The sequence below is a fragment of the Cervus elaphus genome, chromosome 3, assembly GCF_910594005.1.
Source record: "Cervus elaphus chromosome 3, mCerEla1.1, whole genome shotgun sequence".
Taxonomy (NCBI): Eukaryota; Metazoa; Chordata; class Mammalia; order Artiodactyla; family Cervidae; genus Cervus; species Cervus elaphus.
In genome coordinates this window covers 40,459,677-40,480,528 of record NC_057817.1, presented here as the reverse complement: position 1 = coordinate 40,480,528, position 20,852 = coordinate 40,459,677, and the positions used below count along the sequence as shown (strand labels likewise).

Sequence of the window (20,852 nt, the reverse complement as noted above, 5' to 3'; positions counted from 1 at the left end):
GTGTCTGTGATTTCACATGAAATCCCAGAACCTACCAAACAAGTTGTATGAGGCTATTGTTTTGTAAATAAATGGGAGATAAGTCTTCAGTATAATAAAAAATAATTCTTTGCTATGACTTCCTTCCAAAGTTTACTTGTCCTTATAATAAAAATCTTCAAGTCCCGTAACTGTTATTCTTAACAATGGAGAGCTGATACACTGGTGATTATTTACAAAGTGACTATTAAATAAATGAGAGCAGTGTTTCACTTCTACCACCCCTGTGTCCTTTAGAGAGTTGGTACTTGGAGGTATGTGCCTTTATATTCAAAAGTTAACCATTTGGGAGTCGAAGGGGATTAGATGATAGAAATAGCTTCTCCACCATCTTACTTCATTTTGCAAGAGTTCTTTGTCTTTTGTAACCTTGTGTTTTGTTTGTTTTGTTTAGGTTTAGAGGTAATCTCCCTCCCATCTCCATTTTGATTATTTGATAAAAATCAAGTGTTCAAAAATATTCTCAGCATCTCTAATGGAGGACTAAACTGTAAACAAGCAAAATTGTGCATATTTTAAAAAATGTAACAGACATGTTTTTTAGGCAAAGATGAGTTATTCTCAAACATGCAAAAACATTTTTGCTTCTCTACCCCTCATTGACCTCCCTGCCCCACGCACAACATACACACACATTTCTAGTCAGCGGGAATCCTGGGAAGATGTCCATTTAATGAGAATAGAGATTGGCAAATTACAGCCCAACCAGTGGGCCACATTTGTCCCACCAATTTTTATGTAGCCTATGAGCTAAGAATGAGTGCTTAGAAGCTTCAGTTGTGTCCAACTCTGTGTGACCCTATGGACTGCAGCCGGCCAGGCTCCTCTGTCCTTGGGATTCTCCAAGCAAGCATCCTGGAGTGTGTTGCATTGAACCCGCATCTCCTGCACTGGCAGGCAGGTTCTTTACCACTAGCGCCACCTGGGAATAGTTTTTACATGTAAACTCTGGCTGAAAATACATCAAAAGAAGAATAATATTTTGTGATGTGAAAATTATATGAAATGTTTGTGTCCATAAATAAAGATTTATTGGAACATAGCCACACCCATATATTTACGTATTGTCTGTGGCAATAGAGACAGACAATTAGGTAGATGAAATAGAGTTCAAAATAATCATTACCTGGCCCTCTAAGGAAGTTTGTCAGTCCCTGGGCTAGAATATTAAACCTTTCTTATCTTCACTATTCAGTTGACTGTGACTAAAGAACCATTGTCACTTTTATAAGTAACCATATTTTTAACTTTCAACATTCCTCCTTTTCCAAATACTTATATGACTTCCAAGAATCATCATAGGTCTCTTCATTTGTTTGCATTCAATTCAGCAGATTTACTAATACATAAGTGGCAAATTCATGCAAGACTCTGATAGTTGGCCATATTAGCAGCATAATCTATCATTCCATTAAGACTTTTTGTCTGTACATAGAGATCATAGTGCCATTTTTATTTTCAAAAAATTTTTTGTTCCTAATCCCATGCTTTTCCAGTGTTAAAATAAGGCTGCCTTATATTTATAAAATTGAATTATTTACGTCACATCTCCTGACTGTGACAGGACATGTGGAGGGTCAAGATAAACTGAACTTGGGGTGACAGGAGGATGTTCAGTTGGCAAAACATGATACACAGAGGGTTGCATGGATCAGAAAGCAGTTGGCAGTCAAGGGAAGTGGCTTGCATCACTGGCGTAGGGCAAGCTCAGGGAAGAAGCAGGGCAGTGGGAAATTTACAAGCTAAGAAACTTAGAGACCTAAATACATAGGCAGGTCAGTTTACCAACTGAAAGTGAAACTCAGGTACAGGAAAAGCTTTTAAAGCCTAGAGTGAAAGACTTATTAGAATGAGGAAACGGGTATAAAGAAAATAATCAAGATAGAAATTTGGTTACCAGAAATGTGGTACAAGGAAAGTTGAAGTTCAGTTACTAGAACTGGGAAAAGGTCAATATAAGATTTAACCTGTTGTAAAATCACTAAAGTACAGACCTAACTATCACCACTGAAATTCCACAACCCCCCTATAACCCCACTCTGCTCCCAAAGGCTAGGATTGATTTGAGCTCCTGAGACTAGACTCAAGCCTTCAGGAAAGGCAGAGATGGTAGAAAACCAGATAGGTAATTCCATTTGGAAACATGCCATTTAAATAAGAAACTAAGAATGTCAAGGTCCTTCTTTCATAATGCAATTAAAGCGACAATAATGTTAATTTAGTTTGTGTTTGAAACTAAAGAAAAGGGAGGTGAAAAAAAATCACTGCTTACTATAGCAAACATAGCTTGTCGAGTTTACATGTTTTTATGTGGAAAGTAAAATTTTCTTAATAGGGGAGGAATAATCTTAGAAAAAGATATTGAAAGTAAGTAACATTAAAAATAAGCAATAATTATTAAATTGTTAAGTGTGATACTCTCAATGTCCATGTCAAAGTGGACACTACCAATGTTCATTGAAGAGCAGAATTAAATATACTTTATAAATGATACAGAATATATTAGAAAAAGTATAATTTATAAACTGTAAAACTTCAGAAATAATTTTTATAATAAACTGATATACATATACTAGTATATAAATAAAAATATATCATGCAGATAATGTATGTTTGTGTTTTTAGACAGTAAGTCTCCAGAAAGTAAATAATTTTTAGTAATATGATAAATTAAGATTTAAGAATTTTGGATGGATTTTTTCAACAAATGCTAAATAATATTTTAGCAGTGCTGTATTTCTTTCTTGAACTGTTTGCTGACCCAAGAGGTTACTTAATTGCCCTCTGGCCCAAAATAGCTCAGTATTTTACTCATTATCTATCAGTTGTGCTAGCCTTTTTCATGTGAGCCATAATAACATTGACAATGAAATCTTAGGTCAACATTTCAGTTGTTACAAATAATACTTAATATCTAGTCTAATTCAAACAAATGATAGACGTACTTCACTGAATCTTTGTTATGAAAATCAGTACTTATATGATTATATATGGAGAAGGGAATGGCAATCCACTCAAGTGTTCTTGCCTGAAGAATCCCATGAACAGGTGACCTGGCAGGCTACAGTCCATGGGGTTGCACAGAGTCGGACATAACTGTAGCAACTTAGCCCATGATTATACAAGATGCCTGCCCTGGGATATAATCCTATTTTAGGTACTATTTCCTAATGACTTAACAGAAAATGTATTATATTTCAAATTATAAGATATTCTCCAGGTTAATAGGTGAAAAACGACCACGACATTTGAGGGAAAGAAAGTAGTTTGTGCATTTGTTTGGGACAAGAGATTTCTAGTTTCTAATCAAAACATAATAGAACAGTTTGTAAGATACATTTTTGTAAGGATATTCAAATATAACACTGAAATGAACAGTAAAACTCAATTTTGTTTTGAGTTTTTTCCAGTAAAGAGTTTAAAGTCTTTGGGCTTTTATAGCTAAATCAAGTTTTGATGTGGCATTCTCAAAAAATCACAAAATATACAGAATGTCAATTACTATAGTGCAATGTTTCTAATAGACAACTGTTTACTGAATATTAAAACTAAAAATGAAAGATTTTAAAGGATTAGGAGAATCGGAAGGGGGAATGGAACTATTTTTAGGATTATGGACCTATAACTTTGTCCTCGCTTTCTTTTTCTTCAGCAATGCTGATCTTTGGCCTGAAGAAAGGCTGAGACCAATAGAGAACTAAACAAAATTACAGTGTAGGTGGTTTGAAACACTAACCCTGTGGCCACAGTCCGGTATTTCATTTACTTAGGTTTCCCTTGTCTGAGCGGTTAAAACTGTTGTGTTCTTCCTCCTTGACGTGGGTTAATTGTCTTCCCACAGCTTCGCTTCCGGCTCTGTCAGGATAGGTTCCCTGCGGAAACAACAGAGGCTGCCCGGAGGCCTGGAAGCCGCCTACCCCAGGCCGCAAAGGCTGTCGGGAGGCTGGGCCATACTGCCCGGAGGCGGGAAGGAGCGTATGAAGCCAAGGAACTTGTCGTTCAGCACAAAACGAAGACGCCGGAGCACCGGCAGTCAGGACCCCAGTGTCTCCTTGCTCCGAAGTTTTAAGGAGATGAATTGGGTCGGGGGTTCCCGGTAAGTTGTTGCTGGCGCTTGAGATTGTAGCCCTTGAGTCCCCGGATATTCATTCCCATAATGGCGCCTCTTTCCTAGGCCCTGGAGGGCAGGGCACAGACTTAACTGGAAAGAATTTGCCAGGAGTGAGGTTTTAATCGTTATCCAACATGGGACGGCATAGCGCGAAGTCTCTATTCCTAAACCAGAAGGAATCCAGTTTCTTCCCGCTGTGTTTCCCACGGCTTCACACTGGAGCCACCTTCCATGAGGTCTGTACCTGCTCTCTGTCCTGCGTCCTGCTCTAATGAGGCCTCTCGGCACCTAATCCCTTTTCTGCCTTCTTTCTGTCCTGTCCTTCTTTCTTGGGAGGGGTTTCTTTGGGTCAATATGTAATCTTTGCAAGAACTTGAAAAGTTATGGAGGAAGTTGCTGCCCTTAAATCCTTTTATGGGAGGCAGAGTCAGCATCAACCGTAAAAATCGAGTATAGTTTGTTTCCAAGGAAGGTAGAATAAACAATTTTTACTTTAGTCATTTACAGAGACTTTACAGTGTATTTTGTGTTTAGGAGTAAAGCATAATAGGTTGGAAATTTAGTTTTATGTAACCTATTCGTTGCTGTTGACCTAGAAGTCCTCAGGATGGAAATTAGTAGGCCTAGAATTTAATTTGATCAGATTCCTTGATGGAAAAAAATTGTTCTGATTGAAACTGAGCCATTAAATACATTTTTTTTCCAAGTAGACCCAGGAGAGTAGTATATGGATGTAATATAACACATTTAAATTCTAATGAATTTTATAAGAGGAAAGACATCTTTTGCATTCACCAAATATTGTAACTGTGCCCAATAATTTTAGTAGATGCATTTATCCTGTTGAAGAGTATGTTAGCATTTTATTGTGTAAATTTATCTTCATTATTTCTGGCTAGAAAGTAAGTTGTAACATCAAACTTACAGTTTGAGAAAAGTGAAAATTCTCACACAGGCTTTGCAAGATTTACTTGATGTATGATTATAATTTCATACAACTTGATTATAATATCTTTAAAATGTGACTATTAAGTAAGTCATTTCACAAATGCTAAAGCATTTTAAAATGTATTACATTTTAAGCCTGAAAATGTTGGTGCTGTTCTTACTCTGTCATATATCTTAAATTTCTGATTATTCGGGGAGTAGTATTTGCGGCGTTGCTATTGGGAGGGTTTGACTAGAGCATACCACAAGAAATTTGTAGTCAAAGACTGTGTTTCTTAAAATGAGATATTACTGTACTTAGAATTGCTAGTTACCAGGGTGCTTAAGAAACCACAGAAAAAACATGATAGACATATCTCCTTGGAGCATCCGTTTTACTCAGAGATAAGAGGAAAATAATATTTTAAAATGTAAACTATCTTGGATACATTATAGAGCAAATTGCAAAACTCTTGTGAAATTTTAAGATAAAATATGCAATTTTAAAATAAATTTCTCGTGCATGGTGAGGGTGGAAGGGGTGAATGGGCTCCTTAGAGTCAAACCCAGATTGGTAATGAAACAATGAGTATTTCCACTTTCTATTAATACTGTCGACAAAATTAGTTGATCATGGTGTCTGATCTTGAGACCCTAAAGGGCCTCAGAGTCCCAGAAAAGGCTTAGTAATCACTAACAGCTGATTGGTGCTGCTATAGAATAGAAATTTTAATTATTTTACTAGACCATCCTGGAGTACTTATTTATTCTCCTCTGATGTTTGGATTGTTCTGCAGTTGATCATTTTGAGAACTATTTGGAACTTAAAATATAGACAAAGGAATTAACTGGAGAACATTTACCGAGTTCCCTCAGAACAACTGCTTTGTCATAATATTCAACATAAGTATTCAACAAATTGTCCTATCTAAGGCACTGATAGTCTGTATAGGGGGATTCAGATATAAAAGGATATAATTTTGGCCCACAAAAAGAATATGTGGTAGAATGGTGAGATTAGAATTAGGTAAATGACTCTAATAGTGGATAAATAGCACTTAATATCTAACAAGCACTGTTCTTTTTGTATATTAGCTTTTTTTTTTCTTAACAAGAACCCTATGAGGTATGTACAAATGTATCCTCATTTTAATGATGGGGAAACCACTAGTGTTAAGTGACTTGTCCAAGATCACCTAGCTAGTCAGTGGCAGAGTTAGGTCTTAAGAACACTGTGCTTAACCACGGTGCCTGCTAAGTTGCTTCAGTCATGTCTAACTCTTTGTGACTTTGTGAACTGTAGCCCACCAGGCTCCTCCGTCCATGGGATTCTCCATGCAAGACTACTGAAGTGGGTTGCCATTTCCTCCTGCAGGGAATCTTCCCAACCCAGGGATCAAACCAGCATTTCTTATGTCTCTTGCATCGGCAGGCAGGTTCTTAAACATGAGTCTTGTAAAAGAGGCCTGTGGATAAATAAATAAAGGGCTGTGGATATTTAGAGAACTGAGAAGCAGGAAATTATATTAAGCCTTGAAGGACAGCAGTACTGCACAGAACAAATACCATTAGGAAGCAATGAGATGCAGGTCCTTAAAAGTTGAAAAGGAGGTAAGACAAATAATCAAATTGGAGACCTAATCTTTAGCAGTAGTTCCTAGAAGAGTTGGATTCAGGGGGGAGGTATTAAAGAACTTGGAAGAATTATTTAACAGATAGTAACGGGGTCTGTATAAGGACAGAAAAACACTTAAGGGACCTATACATTTTTGTCAAGGGAATGAATGAAGCAGGCTATAACAAGTTTATGTTTTGGCCATAGCAACTTGATTGCATGCATTAAATTGAAGCAGAGTATTCTTGTATATTATAGGAACCTGATATATATTAAATTTAATTGCAGAATCATCTAATAGGAGGATCTTTACAATTGCAAAGGTCTTTACAGTTTTCCTTGGCATAAAATAAACTTGGCATTTGACTTTTTGCTGCTTTTCAATTTAGGACTCTACCAGTTAGTTATATGTACATGTCTTTTGTTGTTAGGGAAAGGGCTATGGAAGAAGTAAGGGAACCTTACTTTTTAAACTACTTGTGTTTTCTTTAGTGTTATGGCTTGGACATCTTTGTAAAATGGCATAACATTTCATTTCAAGCAAAGTCTCATTTAGGGTAAGGATATTTTATCTAAGTTGAAACTAATTTATATATCTCTGATAGCAGTTCCCAATCTATTGTCCCTGAAATTTGCTAATCAGTGAAAATGTCAGATTTTTCAATTTAATAGACTGTCCTAAAATTATATTTCTCTCACTTTTTTTTTTTATTATAAAGTGCCCTTTCCAGCCTTCTCCAGATGAAATTAAAATATCAGTAATTTGTCACTGTTACCAATTAAAAATTTTTTTACTTATCTGGGAATTTTTGACCTAGAACTCTAATTTTTGTTTTGTATTTTTTATAAGTCACCACCAAGACCCTATATTTTTCTACTCAGGTTAATGTGTAAATTTGAGAGAAGTCAGGTATAAGTGCTGATTCTTTAAATTTGGAAAATGTTCTCTTTTATTTTCCTTGTTTACTGACCGGTGACTTCTTTCCCCAAATTCATAGCTACCTCAGAAATGAAGGTGGTAGGACAGAGGAGAAGGAGGTAGAATATAAAGATGTAACCAGGCTTTGGGCCATAATATGCTATTCAGAATGAGATCAACTTTTTATAACTTAGATTAAAGACTGTAACCAGTGTTATAAGAAAGACACATATAAAATCTTGTTTATATTTAGATGATGGAGAGGTTTGCAGTTCTAAATGTAGGCCTAAAACGTTCATCTGTGCAAAATGCTTGCTTAATACTATGCATCAGGTGTTTTGCCAGGTGGGGGTACAGAATAATTGAAATTTAGTCAATGATAGATTTGACTCTATAGTTAATAGTTTATTGGGAGAGGGGGAATATTACATGCCATTAAGCTTGCAAATGTTTAAGATCAGAGGCAAAAATAAGTAAATTAAAAAATAGATACTGTGAATAATAGTAAAACATAGGATAGTTTTAGATAGGATTTGGCAAAGTAGAAACAAAAGTGAAACTTCATATGGAAAAAGACAACAAGAAGATAAATACTACATAAGTAATTTGAGATAACATTATACATTTAAATACTTAAAAATGCATGTGGTGTCTGCTTGATAGTGAAGTGAAAGACAGACTGAAAAGTTGAAATTTGATCTGTTAGTTATTGAGGACTCATTCAAATTCAGAAGTAATATAATGGAAGTGGCATTTTATGACGATTTGTGGTGTTAGTAGTGTGTAGGTTGGAATACAGCAAGACTCCCAAGATATATCAGTTAGAATTCTGCTTGCAGAACTAAAAACAACTAATACTATTTTTTCATTTTCTGATATGACTATATAGTCTCTAAATGAAATCGGTACTAGTGCTAACTCCTTTTGAGTATTGCAGGCTATGTGAATTTGGCCTGATTATTAAACCTCTCTGTACAGGACAGATCTAAGTTGTAAGGAGCCCACTTTATGTAAAACAATTCAAAATTGTGATTACAAAATTATATATAGGACTTGGAAGGGACATGCATATTCAAGTGAAGTGCCCTGAAACTTAAGCTTTATGGTAAATTCTCTTTGCAGGAAATTAGCCTCTGTCTCTCTACATCGCTTTATTCATCTGTTAAATGGGATAATACTTAAATATACGGTGAACAGGGCTTCCCTGGTATCTCAGTTGGTAAAGAATCCACTTGCAATTCAGGAGACCAGGGTTTGATCCTTGGATCAGAAAGATCCTCTGGAAAAGGAAATGGCAACCCACTTAAGTATTCTTGCCTGAAAAATCCCATGGACAGAGGTTCCTGGTGGGTTACAGTCCATGGGGTCACAAGAGTCAGACATGACTTAGCGACTACACCACCGCCATGCAGTGAAGGTCATCTCAGTTGCTTGGGACAGTCATGGTTTATGCTTGTAGTCCTAGTAACAAGTCCAGTTCCGCTTTTGTCTTAGAGGAGTTTTGGGGTGTGGGGCGTTTTATTTTTATTCTTTTGGTAAAATTTTTAAAATTTATTTATTTAATTTTTGATTGTGCTGAGTTTTCACTCTCTAGTTGTAGAAAGCAGAAGCTGTTCTCTAGTTGTGGTGATAGGTTTCTCATTGCGGTGGCGTCTCTTGTTGTGGAGCGTGGGCTCTAGGCATGAAGGCTTCAGTAGTTATAGCTCACAGGCTCTAGAGTGCAGTCTCAATAGTGGTGGCACACAGGCTTAGTTGCCCCATGGCATGTGGAATCTTCTAGGAGCAGGGATCGAACCCATGTCTCCTGCATTGGCAGGTGGATACTTAACCACTTAGACCACCAGGGAAGTCCTTTATTTTTATTTTTAAATGAAATATAGATGCTTTACAATGTTGTATTCGTTTCTTGTATGCAGCAAAGTGATTCAGTTACACATATATATGCACATTACTATTTTTCATATTCTTTGTGGTTTATGACAAGAATATTGAATACAATTCCCTGTGCTGTACAGTAGGACTTTGTTGTTTATTTATTTTATCAGCACATGCTGTTAAATAAAGTGTGTTGGGATATGAGTGGCTCACAACACCTAACTTGTTGGAGTAGGTGAAGTATTTAATGCTGCTATCCTTGCTGGCGGGCAAGGTGGCTCAGTGGCAAAGAATCTGCTTGCCAGTGCAGGAGACGTGGGTTTGATCCCCGGCTCAGGAAGTTCCCTTGGAGGAGGAAATGGTGACCCACTTCAGTGTTCTTACCTGGGAAATCCCATGAACAGAGCACCCTGGTGGGCTACAGTCCATGGGTCGCAGAGGAGTTAGACACTACTTAGTGACTAATACAACAACAATCCCTGCTGGCTGCTGTTTTAACAGCTGATTGTACCATTGATGCTAAGGTTGGAGAGGTTTGTACAGCCACCATGCCTGGGGTTGGGACCAATAAGAAACGTGGAAGATTTTAGATTAGGTGTCAGTGAAATATCTACAAGGAATAGAGGCTCGTCAGACCTGTCAGTGAACATACAAAGGGTAGTTGAAGTGTTGTTGCTATAGTGCTTCTGTCAACAATTACTTTCTTTTGTTATATTTTTGGGTAAAACTGTTGTGAACTTTTTGGCAGCATGGAGCTCAAATAAAGAAAAACTAATGCTTAATGATAAATTAAGTTCTAGTATTTTGTTTTTCATTAAAGTTGATATGAATCTGGAACTTGTGTACATGGCGTGTGCCAGCATTTATCACCTCTCATGGCTTTATCATTGACCACATAACAACCTGAAGACACAAGTCTACTGAAAAAGCGTAGGGTTTACTTTCAGATTTAGTAGTTAGTTATTTTAAGGAGATTATAGTTTCAGACAGTAATTTGATACATGGAACTGCAGAACATTAAAGATAAAATTATTTCTATAAAGATAATATGAACACAGATTTGGTGGATCATGGCATTATGGGTAAAACAGGATTCTTACTGAATTATGTGTCCTATATAACCAAGATATACATGGAATTGGTTGTAGTTTACAGGTATTTCATAGTTCCATCCAAAGAATCTTGAGATTTTATCAAACAGAAAAACTTGAAGTTATCAAAATTTCAAATAATTTTATAGATACACAGCTAATATATCTGATTACAAAGTTTTTGAGACAATACTAATGTTGAATACAAAGAAATACTTCCACATGTCATTATAAGCTGTCTTTGCCGCCTTTCATTAATTGAATTTTACAAGCATTTAAGTCCTTATGGTGTGGTTGGATGGCATCACTGACTCAATGGACATGAATCTGAGCAAGCTCCAAGAGATGGTGAGTGACAGGAAAGCCAGGCATGCTGTGGTCCATGGGGTCGCAAAGAGTCAGACACACGTGAGTGACTGAACAGCCAAAAAGAATTGCTTTATGAATCAGTCTGTTTGTCCTGCATTGTTATTGAACATTTTTGTAAGCATGTCCTCTAAATTTTGATGACATTTTGTTCAAAAACTGTTGGAAATCTTTACTGAAAATATTCCCTGAATGGAATGAAAAAATTTCAGCTGTTGAATGTTTTAGTGAATTGTAATTACTGAAAATAATGTTTTAAAAACTCATTGTGAATATCCTGAAATATACACCTATTTTGGGGTATCATTCACATTCTAAAATCTCTTGCACTATGTGATTCAAGAGATGGCTGCTCATGTTTATCATTACAGACTGTAACTATAAAAATGGTTTTCTCTGTGAAACTACTCTTAAGAATTAAGTATCTAAGAACATTTTAATGAGGCTCTGTATTCTGAGTATCATTAATAGATGTGTTTCTGCCATATTGATTTGCCAAATTTTTTACAATACTTTGCCTTTTATAGTATATACACATCTAAAAACTTTTTTCTGGTATTAGAAGAATTTATTTAAAATTATATTCTAAAATATATCATTAGTATTCTTAACACATCAGGTAGACCGGCTTTAGTTTTAAGGAAAGCCAATGTAAGTACTTTTTCTAGGCTAGTTACTGCCCTGAATCTTAATAAGTCTGCTAGCTAACAGTGCTAGATTTTGATGTTTTAAGTTAATATTAATTTCTAACATGAGCCATAAAATATTATCTTTCATTTGTTAGTTATTACTCTATTAATTTTATTTTATTTTTTTTCTCCTTTATTTATTTATTTTTTCAGTGGGTTTTGTCATACATTGATATGAATCAGCCATAGATTTACACGTATTCCCCATCCCGATCCCCCCTCCCACCTCCCTCTCCACCTGATTCCTCTGGGTCTTCCCAGTGCACCAGGCCCGAGCACTTGTCTCGTGCATCGTATTATATGATTTTAACAAACTGGAAACAGTTTCTTTTGCATGGCAAATTTAAAAAAAAGAAACGAAGAATAATTCAAGACTGATAATTAAGGCATATGACACCTATAATTTTAAACCCCTGATGTGTTGGGTTGGCCAATAAGTTCAGTTGGGTTAACAAAGAAGGAACATTTTGGCCAACCCAGTTGTTTCAGTATCTCCTGCATATCTATGTAAAATGTACATTAGTATTGTGTTTTATGTTTCTAAGACAACTTTATTGCCTTTGTGTCTTTTTTTCCCCTAAAGAAAATATTTCTTTAACATTTTGCTTTAAATATTTTCTTATTAGAAAGACTAGCAAGGAGCAGAATGCCCTGATATATTTGTGTGCTCAGCAGTTTTTCTTTCTGTCTCTCTCTGCCCCTCCCTCACTTGCTCCCTTACTTTTATTCCCTTCTTTCCCCACTTTCCCTCTGTTAACCTCTTTACACCTGTTCTACTTTTTTTCTTAACAAAAATAATGTAACAAAATCTATATTCCTGCTTCTTAGAATTGATAACTTGTAGTGTTTTATGAAGACATTATGACCTACTGATTTTCTTTTTATTATGTGCTATATTGGCAACTAATAGTGTTCATTCAAACTTTTATTGAAAGATATAGTTGCAGTATGTGTTTTTAAAAATCCATTTTCCTGAATAGCATAATAATCATTAAAAGAATGAGCCTCATTTCCACTTTACCACTGCCAGTTCTCTGGTAGTTAAAATTTCAAGATGATATTAGAAGTACTCTTAAAATTATTTTATGTAAAGTACATATAAATTTCATGATAAAACTATCATTTGAATGAAGCCATAAAGTATTAAAAGTTTTGAATACAAAAATATGGTGAGAGAAGTATCTATATATGAAAAAGAGAAACATATATTTTAATTTAGTTGGGTGTTAGAATATATGAAGTGAAGGAATGGAAAACAAGATTGAAATCTGAATGATGGACAGGCTATGGAAGTCATGCTCCTAAGTATTCCTAAGAATCAGTGCTGTGTTTTAGTGTACTTTGTAGTAAAATATATTGGAGAATATTTACATAAACTTGAGGAGACTTTAAAATATAATCATGGCTGTTAGTTATATATTTAATATCACAGTAAGTCAAACTAGGCAGTATGTGAACTGAGAAATTTTAGATGTACAAGCTGGGTTTAGAAAACACAGAGGAGCCAGGGATCAAATTGCCAACATTCATTAAATTATAGAGTAGCAAAGAAGTTCCAGGACAACATCTACTTCTGCTTCATTGACTATGAAAAAGCCTTTGTGTGGATCACAGCAAACTATGGAAAATTCTTACAAGAGATGGGAATACCAGAATTCCCTTACCTGTTTCCTATGAAACTAGTATGTAGGTCAAGAAACAACAGTTAGAACCAGATGTGGATTAATGGACTGGTTCAAAATTTGGAAAGGGGTAAGTCAAGGCTGTATATTGTCACCCTACTTATTTAACTTCTATACAGAGTACATCATGCCAAATGCTGGACTGGATGAATTTCAAGCTGGAATCAAGATTTCTGGGAGCAGTATCCACAACCTTGGAGATGCAAATGATACCACCCTAATGGCAGAAAACAAAGGGGAACTAAAGAGCCTCTTGGTTAGCATGAAAGAGGAGAGTGTAAAAACTCACTTAAAATTCAACATTCAAAAAATTAAGATCATGGCATCTGGTCCCATCACTTCATGGAAAATAGAAATGAAAAAAGTGAAAACAGTCACATATTTTTATTCCTGAGGGCTCCAAAACCATTGCAGATGGTGACTGCAGCCATGAAATTAGAAGATACTTGCTCCTTGGAAGGAAAGCTATGACAAATCTAGACAGCATATTAAAAAACAGTGCTATCACTTTGCCAGCAAAGGTCCATTTAGTCAAAGCTATGGTTTTTCCAGAAGTCACGCAGATGTCTGAGTTGGACCATAAAGAAGGTTGAGTGCTGAAGAATTGATACTTTCGATATGTGGTACTGGAGAAGACTCTTGAGAGTCACTTGGACTGCAAGGAGATCAAACCAGTCAATCCTAAAGGAAATCAACCCTGAATATTCACTGGAAGGATTGATGCTGAAGCTGAAGCCCCAATACTTTGGTCACCTGATGCGAAGAGCCAACTTACTGGGAGTGATGCTGATGCTGGAAAAGATTGAGGGCAGCAGAAGAGGACAACAGAGAATGAGATGGTTGGATGGCATCATCAGCTCAATTGACATGCGTTTGCACTAACTCCAGGCGATAGTGAAGGACAGAGAAGCCTGGTGCACTGACGTCCATGGGGTCACAAAGAGTCAGACATGGTTTACCGACTGGACAACAGCAAAACTAAGCAGATGACTTCTGGGGATTCATATTTTTAAAATGGCAAGCTGTTTTAATTATGTGGACATCTTTCTTTGTCAGATATGAAATCCATTATTTCCCCTATTATTTAGGGGTATTAGAAAACACAGTAAGATTGCTATCTTACTTTATTTCTCTCAAGCTTTATTGAGCTTTAATTGACAAATAAAAATAAAAGGCATTTAAAGTATACAACATGATGATTTGATATATGTGTATATTGTGAAAGTATTCCTCTCATCAAACTAATTATTATATCCATCACCTCACAGATTTATTTTTTGGTGAGAACATTTAAGTTCTCCTTTCTTAGCAAATTTCAATTATACAATACAGCATTATCTACTGTAGTTACCATGGTATACATTAGATTGTCAGACCTTAGTTATTTTGTAGCTGAAAATTCGTATCCTTTTTTACAGAGCTTTCCCTCCCTATTTCCCCACCCTTCAGGAAACACTTTTCTATTCTCTGAATCTGAGTTTGATTTTTTTTTCTTTCCAGATTCCACATATAACTGTTACCATGTGATATTTGTTGTTCTTTGCCTGGATTATTTTGCTTATGATAATGCCCTCCAAGTTCATCCATATTATTGTAAGTGACATAATTTCATTTTGTTAAACACCTTTTTTAAAAAATTTTTTTTGGCCATATCACACCACATGTGGGATCCTCGTTCTCCACCATTTGCACTGGAAGCACATAATCTTAACCACTGGACTGCCAAGAAAGTCCCTGATTTCTTTAAAAAGCTCATTGATATTCCATTGTGTATATATGTACTGCATTTTCTTGATCTATTCATCTCTAACTATGGTTGATGAACACTTAGATTGTTTTTATATCTTGGCTATGTAATAATGAACACATGACTAGAGCTGTCTCTTTGAGATATTGATTTCTCTTGGATACATACCCAGAAGTGGGATTGCTGAATCATGTACGTGGTAGCTCTGTTTTTAATTTCTTGAGGAAATTCCATACTGTTTTCTGTAGGTGCTGCTGCTAAGTCACTTCAGTCGTGTCCGACTCTGTGCAGCCCCATAGACGGCAGCCTACCAGGCTCACCCTCCCTGGGATTCTCCAGGCAAGAACACTGGAGTGGGTTGCCATTTCCTTCTCCAAAGCATGAAAGTGAAAAGTGAAAGTGAACTTGCTCAGTCATGTCTGACTCTTTGCTACCCCACGGACTGCAGCCCACCAGGCTCCTTTGTCCATGGGATTTTCCATGCAAGAGTACTAGAGTGGGTTGCCGTTGGCTTCTTCAGGTTTCCATAGTGACAGCACCAATTTACATTGCTAGCAGCAGTTTATAGGGGTTCCCTCTTTTCTACTTCCCAGCACTTCTTTCCTTTTAAAAAGACATTTATTTATATATTTATTTATTTGGCTGTACCCTGCCTTAGTTGCAGCACTCAGGATCTTTGATCTTCACCGCAGCATGCAAACTCTTAGTTGGTGCATGTGGGATCTATTTACCTGACCAGAGATTGAACCCAGGGTCCCTGCATTGGGAATAGGAGTCTTAGCCACCAGACCACCAGGGAAGTACTCCTAGCATTTATCTTTTTTCTTTTTGATAAAAGTAATCCTCACTGGAGTGTGATGATAAATCATTGTGGTTTTAATTTGCATTTTCTTGATAGTTATGTTGAGCATGTTTTCATGTACCTCTTAGCCATTTGTATGTCTTTTTTTGGAAAAGTGTCTATTCTTTGCCAATTTTTAAATTGGGTTACTTGCATATTTGTTATGGAGTAATATGAGTTCCTAGTTCCTTACATATTTTAGATATTGATTCCTTGTCAGATATAAAATTTGCAAATATTTCATATAGGGGGTCTGTTCCCAGAACAGAGCTGTCATCAGAGATATCTGCAAACATGGACTGGGTGTGATGTGGGAAACCCGGCAGGACCTGCAGATCAGTTTCCAATCTGTGTTCCATTGTCTGCATGGCCCATCAAACATTTATGTACCAAACATTTGCTTTTCCATCACCATATGAATTGCCTTTCTCCCCTGTGAATTCCCAAACCACTATTCCTGATATCATTTTGTGTCTTCAGGTGAAGATGGTATTTAAGGTGAGGACTTTAGCCATTTTGGTTAATTACTCAGTCTTCCATGGTCTCTTTCATGTATGGAGAAGGAAATGGCAACCCACTCCAGTATTGTTGCCGGAAAAATTCCATGGACAGAGGAGCCTGGTGGGTCGCAAAGAGTCAGACATGACTGAGCAACTAACTTGGAGGGGCTTCCCTGTGTCCCTGGTGGCTTAAGTCAGTAAGGAATCCACCTGCAATGCAGGAGACTGCCTGCAGTATAGGAGACCAGGGTTCAATCCCTAGGTCAGGAAGTTCCCCTGGAGAAGGAAATGGCAACCCACTCCAGTATTCTTGCCTGGAAAATCCCCATGGACAGAGTAGTCTGGCAGGCTACAGTCCACGGGGTTGCAAAGAGTCAGACACGACTGTGTGACTGAACCACCGCTTTCATGCATACATGTTGTTAAACTTGAGCTTGGCTTTCTCCTGTTAATGTGTCTCATGTCAACTTAATTCTTAGACCAGTCAGAAGAACCTAGAAGGGCAGATGAAAATTTTTTTCTGTCTGACACAATCTTGGTTAACCCTTGGGAGAAAGAAACAACTTTGTTGTCTTATTTTAATGTTAATCTAAGCGAAACCATTAGAAGCAACTGTTAGAAATATGTATATATGTAAAGAGAGAAGGAGAGCCCTCCCAACATGCACACATATAAGTGCATACGTACAAATACATACCTGACATAGCCAAATTAAAAAAATCACTTTTGGATTGTTAGCTATTTTAACTGTACATCTCTTTAATGGGACTTCCCTGGTAGCTCAGCTGGTAAAGAATCTGCTTACAATGCAGGAGACCCTGGTTCAATTCCTGGCTCGAGGAGATCCGCTGGAGAAGGGATAGGCTTCCCACTCCAGTATTCTTGGGCTTCTTGGTGGCTCAGCTGGTAAAGAATCCATCTGCAGTGTGGAAGATCTGGGTTCAGTCCCTGGGTTGGGAAGATCCCCTGAAGAAGGACGGCTCCACCCACTCTGGTATTCTGGCCTGGAGAATCCCATGGACGGTATAGTCCATGGGGTCACGAAGAGTTGGACACAACGGAGCCACTTTCACTTTTCACTTTTTTTCCCTCTTTAGTGGACATTTACACTCTTTGACATTCCAGTATCTGAGCTTGTCTACTTCTGAGGTGTTTCTCACTGTATGAATTTTGATATAGGCACAGCCCACCTCAGTATTCTTGCCTGGGGAATCCCAAGAACAGAGTAGTCTGACAGGCTATGGTCCATAGGGTCACAAAGAGTCAGACACAACTGAAGTGACTTAGCATGCACACACAGCACCGCCTACCTACCTCTGTAGAATCTAGAAGAGAAAAAAACCAAACACACCTGTTTCAGCCTGTTTTGCTAACAGTGAATCGGCATGTGATCTAAGCTGAGACTGAGGCATTTATCTTTTACCTTGACTCAAGTTAGTAACCCAAAGAAATAAGGCCTGCAGGGTGCCTATTCTAGTTGTAGGAGCTGCAGGAGCTGCAGCAGGATTGAATTTCAGGGTTAGTAACACTAGAAGATGCCAGGAGAGGAGGTTGTGCATTGTTGAGGAGCAGAGACGCTGCAGCCAGTGGGGCCCGGTGGTCACAGGCGCTGGCAGCGGTGTCCCTTTGAGACGGATCTGGTGCAGTTTTGACCGTGCCATCACAGCTGCTTCGTCTTCCTTCTTCCTGCCAGTTGCCAAACCTGCCTCCTCAGCCCTTTGGCAGATCTACCGGTTATCCAACTTCCTTTTAACTTATTTTCTATTTAAATTAACCAAAGATGCTTTCCTTTCTTGTACCTATGAATCCTAACTGATATTCTTTTTTAATGTAAGTTGTTGAAAGTGACTGTATTCAGTAAAACATTTAGACATAGAGTACTGCTTAGAGTAACATTGTTGCCTTAATAATAGTCTAAAATGTTTAGTTTAAGAAATTACCTTTGACTTATACATCAGGATCCATTTTTACTTTTGTTGTGGTTTAGTGATAGTAGGCTGATAGAGCAATTGGTCTTGAATTCCTAATTAATTTTTTCTTAGGCAAATAGAAATGGGGATTATCTAGTACATAGAATTTGGTAAAAGCCATAAGATAATGTCCTGGATAATGGAAAATCAGCCTGGAATAAGTTCATTTGTTTTGTACATAAGAAGACTATATTTAGTTTTTGACTTATCCCTAATTATATTGATCTTTACAACGTGGAACTACTTACAAAATTGATGTTTCTATTTTCTCTTTATAATCTGGATTGTGAAGTTTTATTACAGCATCTTCTTATATTTCTGAACTTTGAAAAGTCACTTTTTTTTCTGTGCCATAGGTTTTTAAGTTTTGAAATGATGGAGAATAAACTAATCTCAAAGGTCCTTTCTAGCCTTAGCATTTGATGAGTTAATGAAATATAATTTATTTCCTTTTTTTCCCTAAAGTTTGAATGCCAACAGTATACTTATGATGCAGCATGGAGCATGATAGATTGGATTTATTTTTCAGTGACCTCAAAATGATCAATTTAAGACATCTATTGGGAAATATGTTAAATAATAAGTTCAATAAGCAGCAGAGTCTAGGGATATTCAGAACTGTCCTTCATGTAGTTTATGAAAATCATTTGGAAAAATGAATAGCTCTATTTATTCACAGTTAGCATGCTTAGAAGGAAGTAGAATGCACTGATTTAAAATTTCAAAGCTAGAATTCTTGAATTTGAATCCTGGCTCTGTCACTTATTAGCAGTGTGACCTTGGACAAATTAATTAACCTCTCTATGTCTAGTTTATTCATCAGTAAAATGGGAGTAAAAATAGAACTTACCTTATAGAGTTGCTATGAAGATTAAATGAGTTTTTACATGTAGACTCTGGAGTATCTAGAATGATGCAAGATATATGGTACTTATTATTAGCAATTTTATTTTCATGTTATTGCATAATATCATATAACTAGAATACATTTTGTTATTTTATTTATAATTCTTAAATATTGAATTTGAGACCATAATTCATGGATGTCCAAAAGATACATTGTGCGTATTTGCTTTTATTATCAATAAATGTTTTATAGCATTTCACTATTATTAATAGAGCAAATATTTTATAACTCTTAAATGCTGCATTATCATTGGGATTCAGTGCAGTTTTTGGCACGAAGATTATGTGGTCTGAAGCACATCCATAATGACTAGCAGTGTTTTAAAGAAGTTCTGAGGTTTCAGATACACGTAGCTAATGTAACTGAAGTTGCTCTAATAATAAACTTAACATTTCGTTAGATGCTATATAGATTTTTATCTTCTCTCTATTCTGTGTTAATTTTAGTAGAATATTGAATTACAAGGAAAGGCAAAGAAAATAGCAGTGTTGACCTAGAATATTGCTATCAGATAAGAGTATTTCAGTGATACATTCTTTCCAATGCACTGATTTCTCTGCTTATCTTGATTTTTATAATTGATTTATTTTATGCTTAATTATTCACCATAGGTCTAGAGTCTGTTTTATTAGTTCTTGGATTTTTTATCCAGGAAAATTTTGTGAAACAGTATATATTTTATAAATAATTTGACAACATTTGTATAGTTTCTTCTCAGAAAATAATTATTGTTACTTTTAGATTTTAATTCCAAATCTTCAATTTAGATAAAATGGCAGTTGTTTTAGAGACCACTTACTTAATCATTACAAAATAATCCTGCTTCCCTTTTCAGGACCAGGGTTCTGATCAAGCAGGAAAGGAGAAAGCAGAAGGTAAAGAAAAAATATTTTTATTGTGTCTCGTAGTGTTACAAGAACAGTGATATTTTGGAGCATTTTTCCAAGGTTAATAAATTCACCTGAGTGAAACTGGAAGACCATCTTAGTTTCTTCATTCTTATAGATAGCTTAATTAGCTACCCATTTTTCTCAGGCACAGAATTATGGAGCATTGTTGATTCTTGTTGTCATCTACTTCCAAAATATCCCAAGTCTGATCACTTCTCACAGTACTATTAGCCCCCTTATCCACATCATTATCATTTGTTGCCCAGGGTACTATAATAACCTTATAACCTATCTCCTACTTTTTCAAAATAGTGTTTTTTAAAAATAATTACATTGATTGTATAACATAGTAAAGTTGAGCATGTATCTTGCAAAAAAGTGATATATATCCCAAGGAAACTTCCATATGTGCAACTTGAGATATGTGCATGCTTCTTTGGATCTTTGTTGTTGTTGAATAGCAAACAAAGAGAGAAGAAGAAAGAGAGGAAGAAGGAGGACAGGATACAGGGGAGAGAGAAGGGAGCACCAAATAAATGTCCAGGAGCAGTAGAATGGTTAAGCAACTTGTGGTATACCCAAGGTATAGCAGTGAAAATGTATCATCTGCATGTAATTATTGTAGATAAATCTCAAAAACAGAATGTTGAGCAAATGAAGAAACTCACAGAAAAATACAAGCA

At 36.4% G+C, this 20,852-nt stretch overlaps 1 protein-coding gene across 1 annotated transcript in view; it reads left to right on the top strand.

Moving 5' to 3' along the window:
• C3H12orf40 (chromosome 3 C12orf40 homolog) overlaps positions 1-20,852 on the top strand; it is an 82,021-nt gene that overhangs the window by 263 nt on the left and 60,906 nt on the right. The window contains exons 2-3 of the mRNA XM_043887000.1: positions 3,881-4,135; positions 20,115-20,154. Of these exons, the coding sequence (XP_043742935.1) occupies positions 4,017-4,135; positions 20,115-20,154 (159 nt within the window). The 5' untranslated portion in view covers positions 3,881-4,016. The remainder of the gene's footprint in view (positions 1-3,880; positions 4,136-20,114; positions 20,155-20,852) is intronic.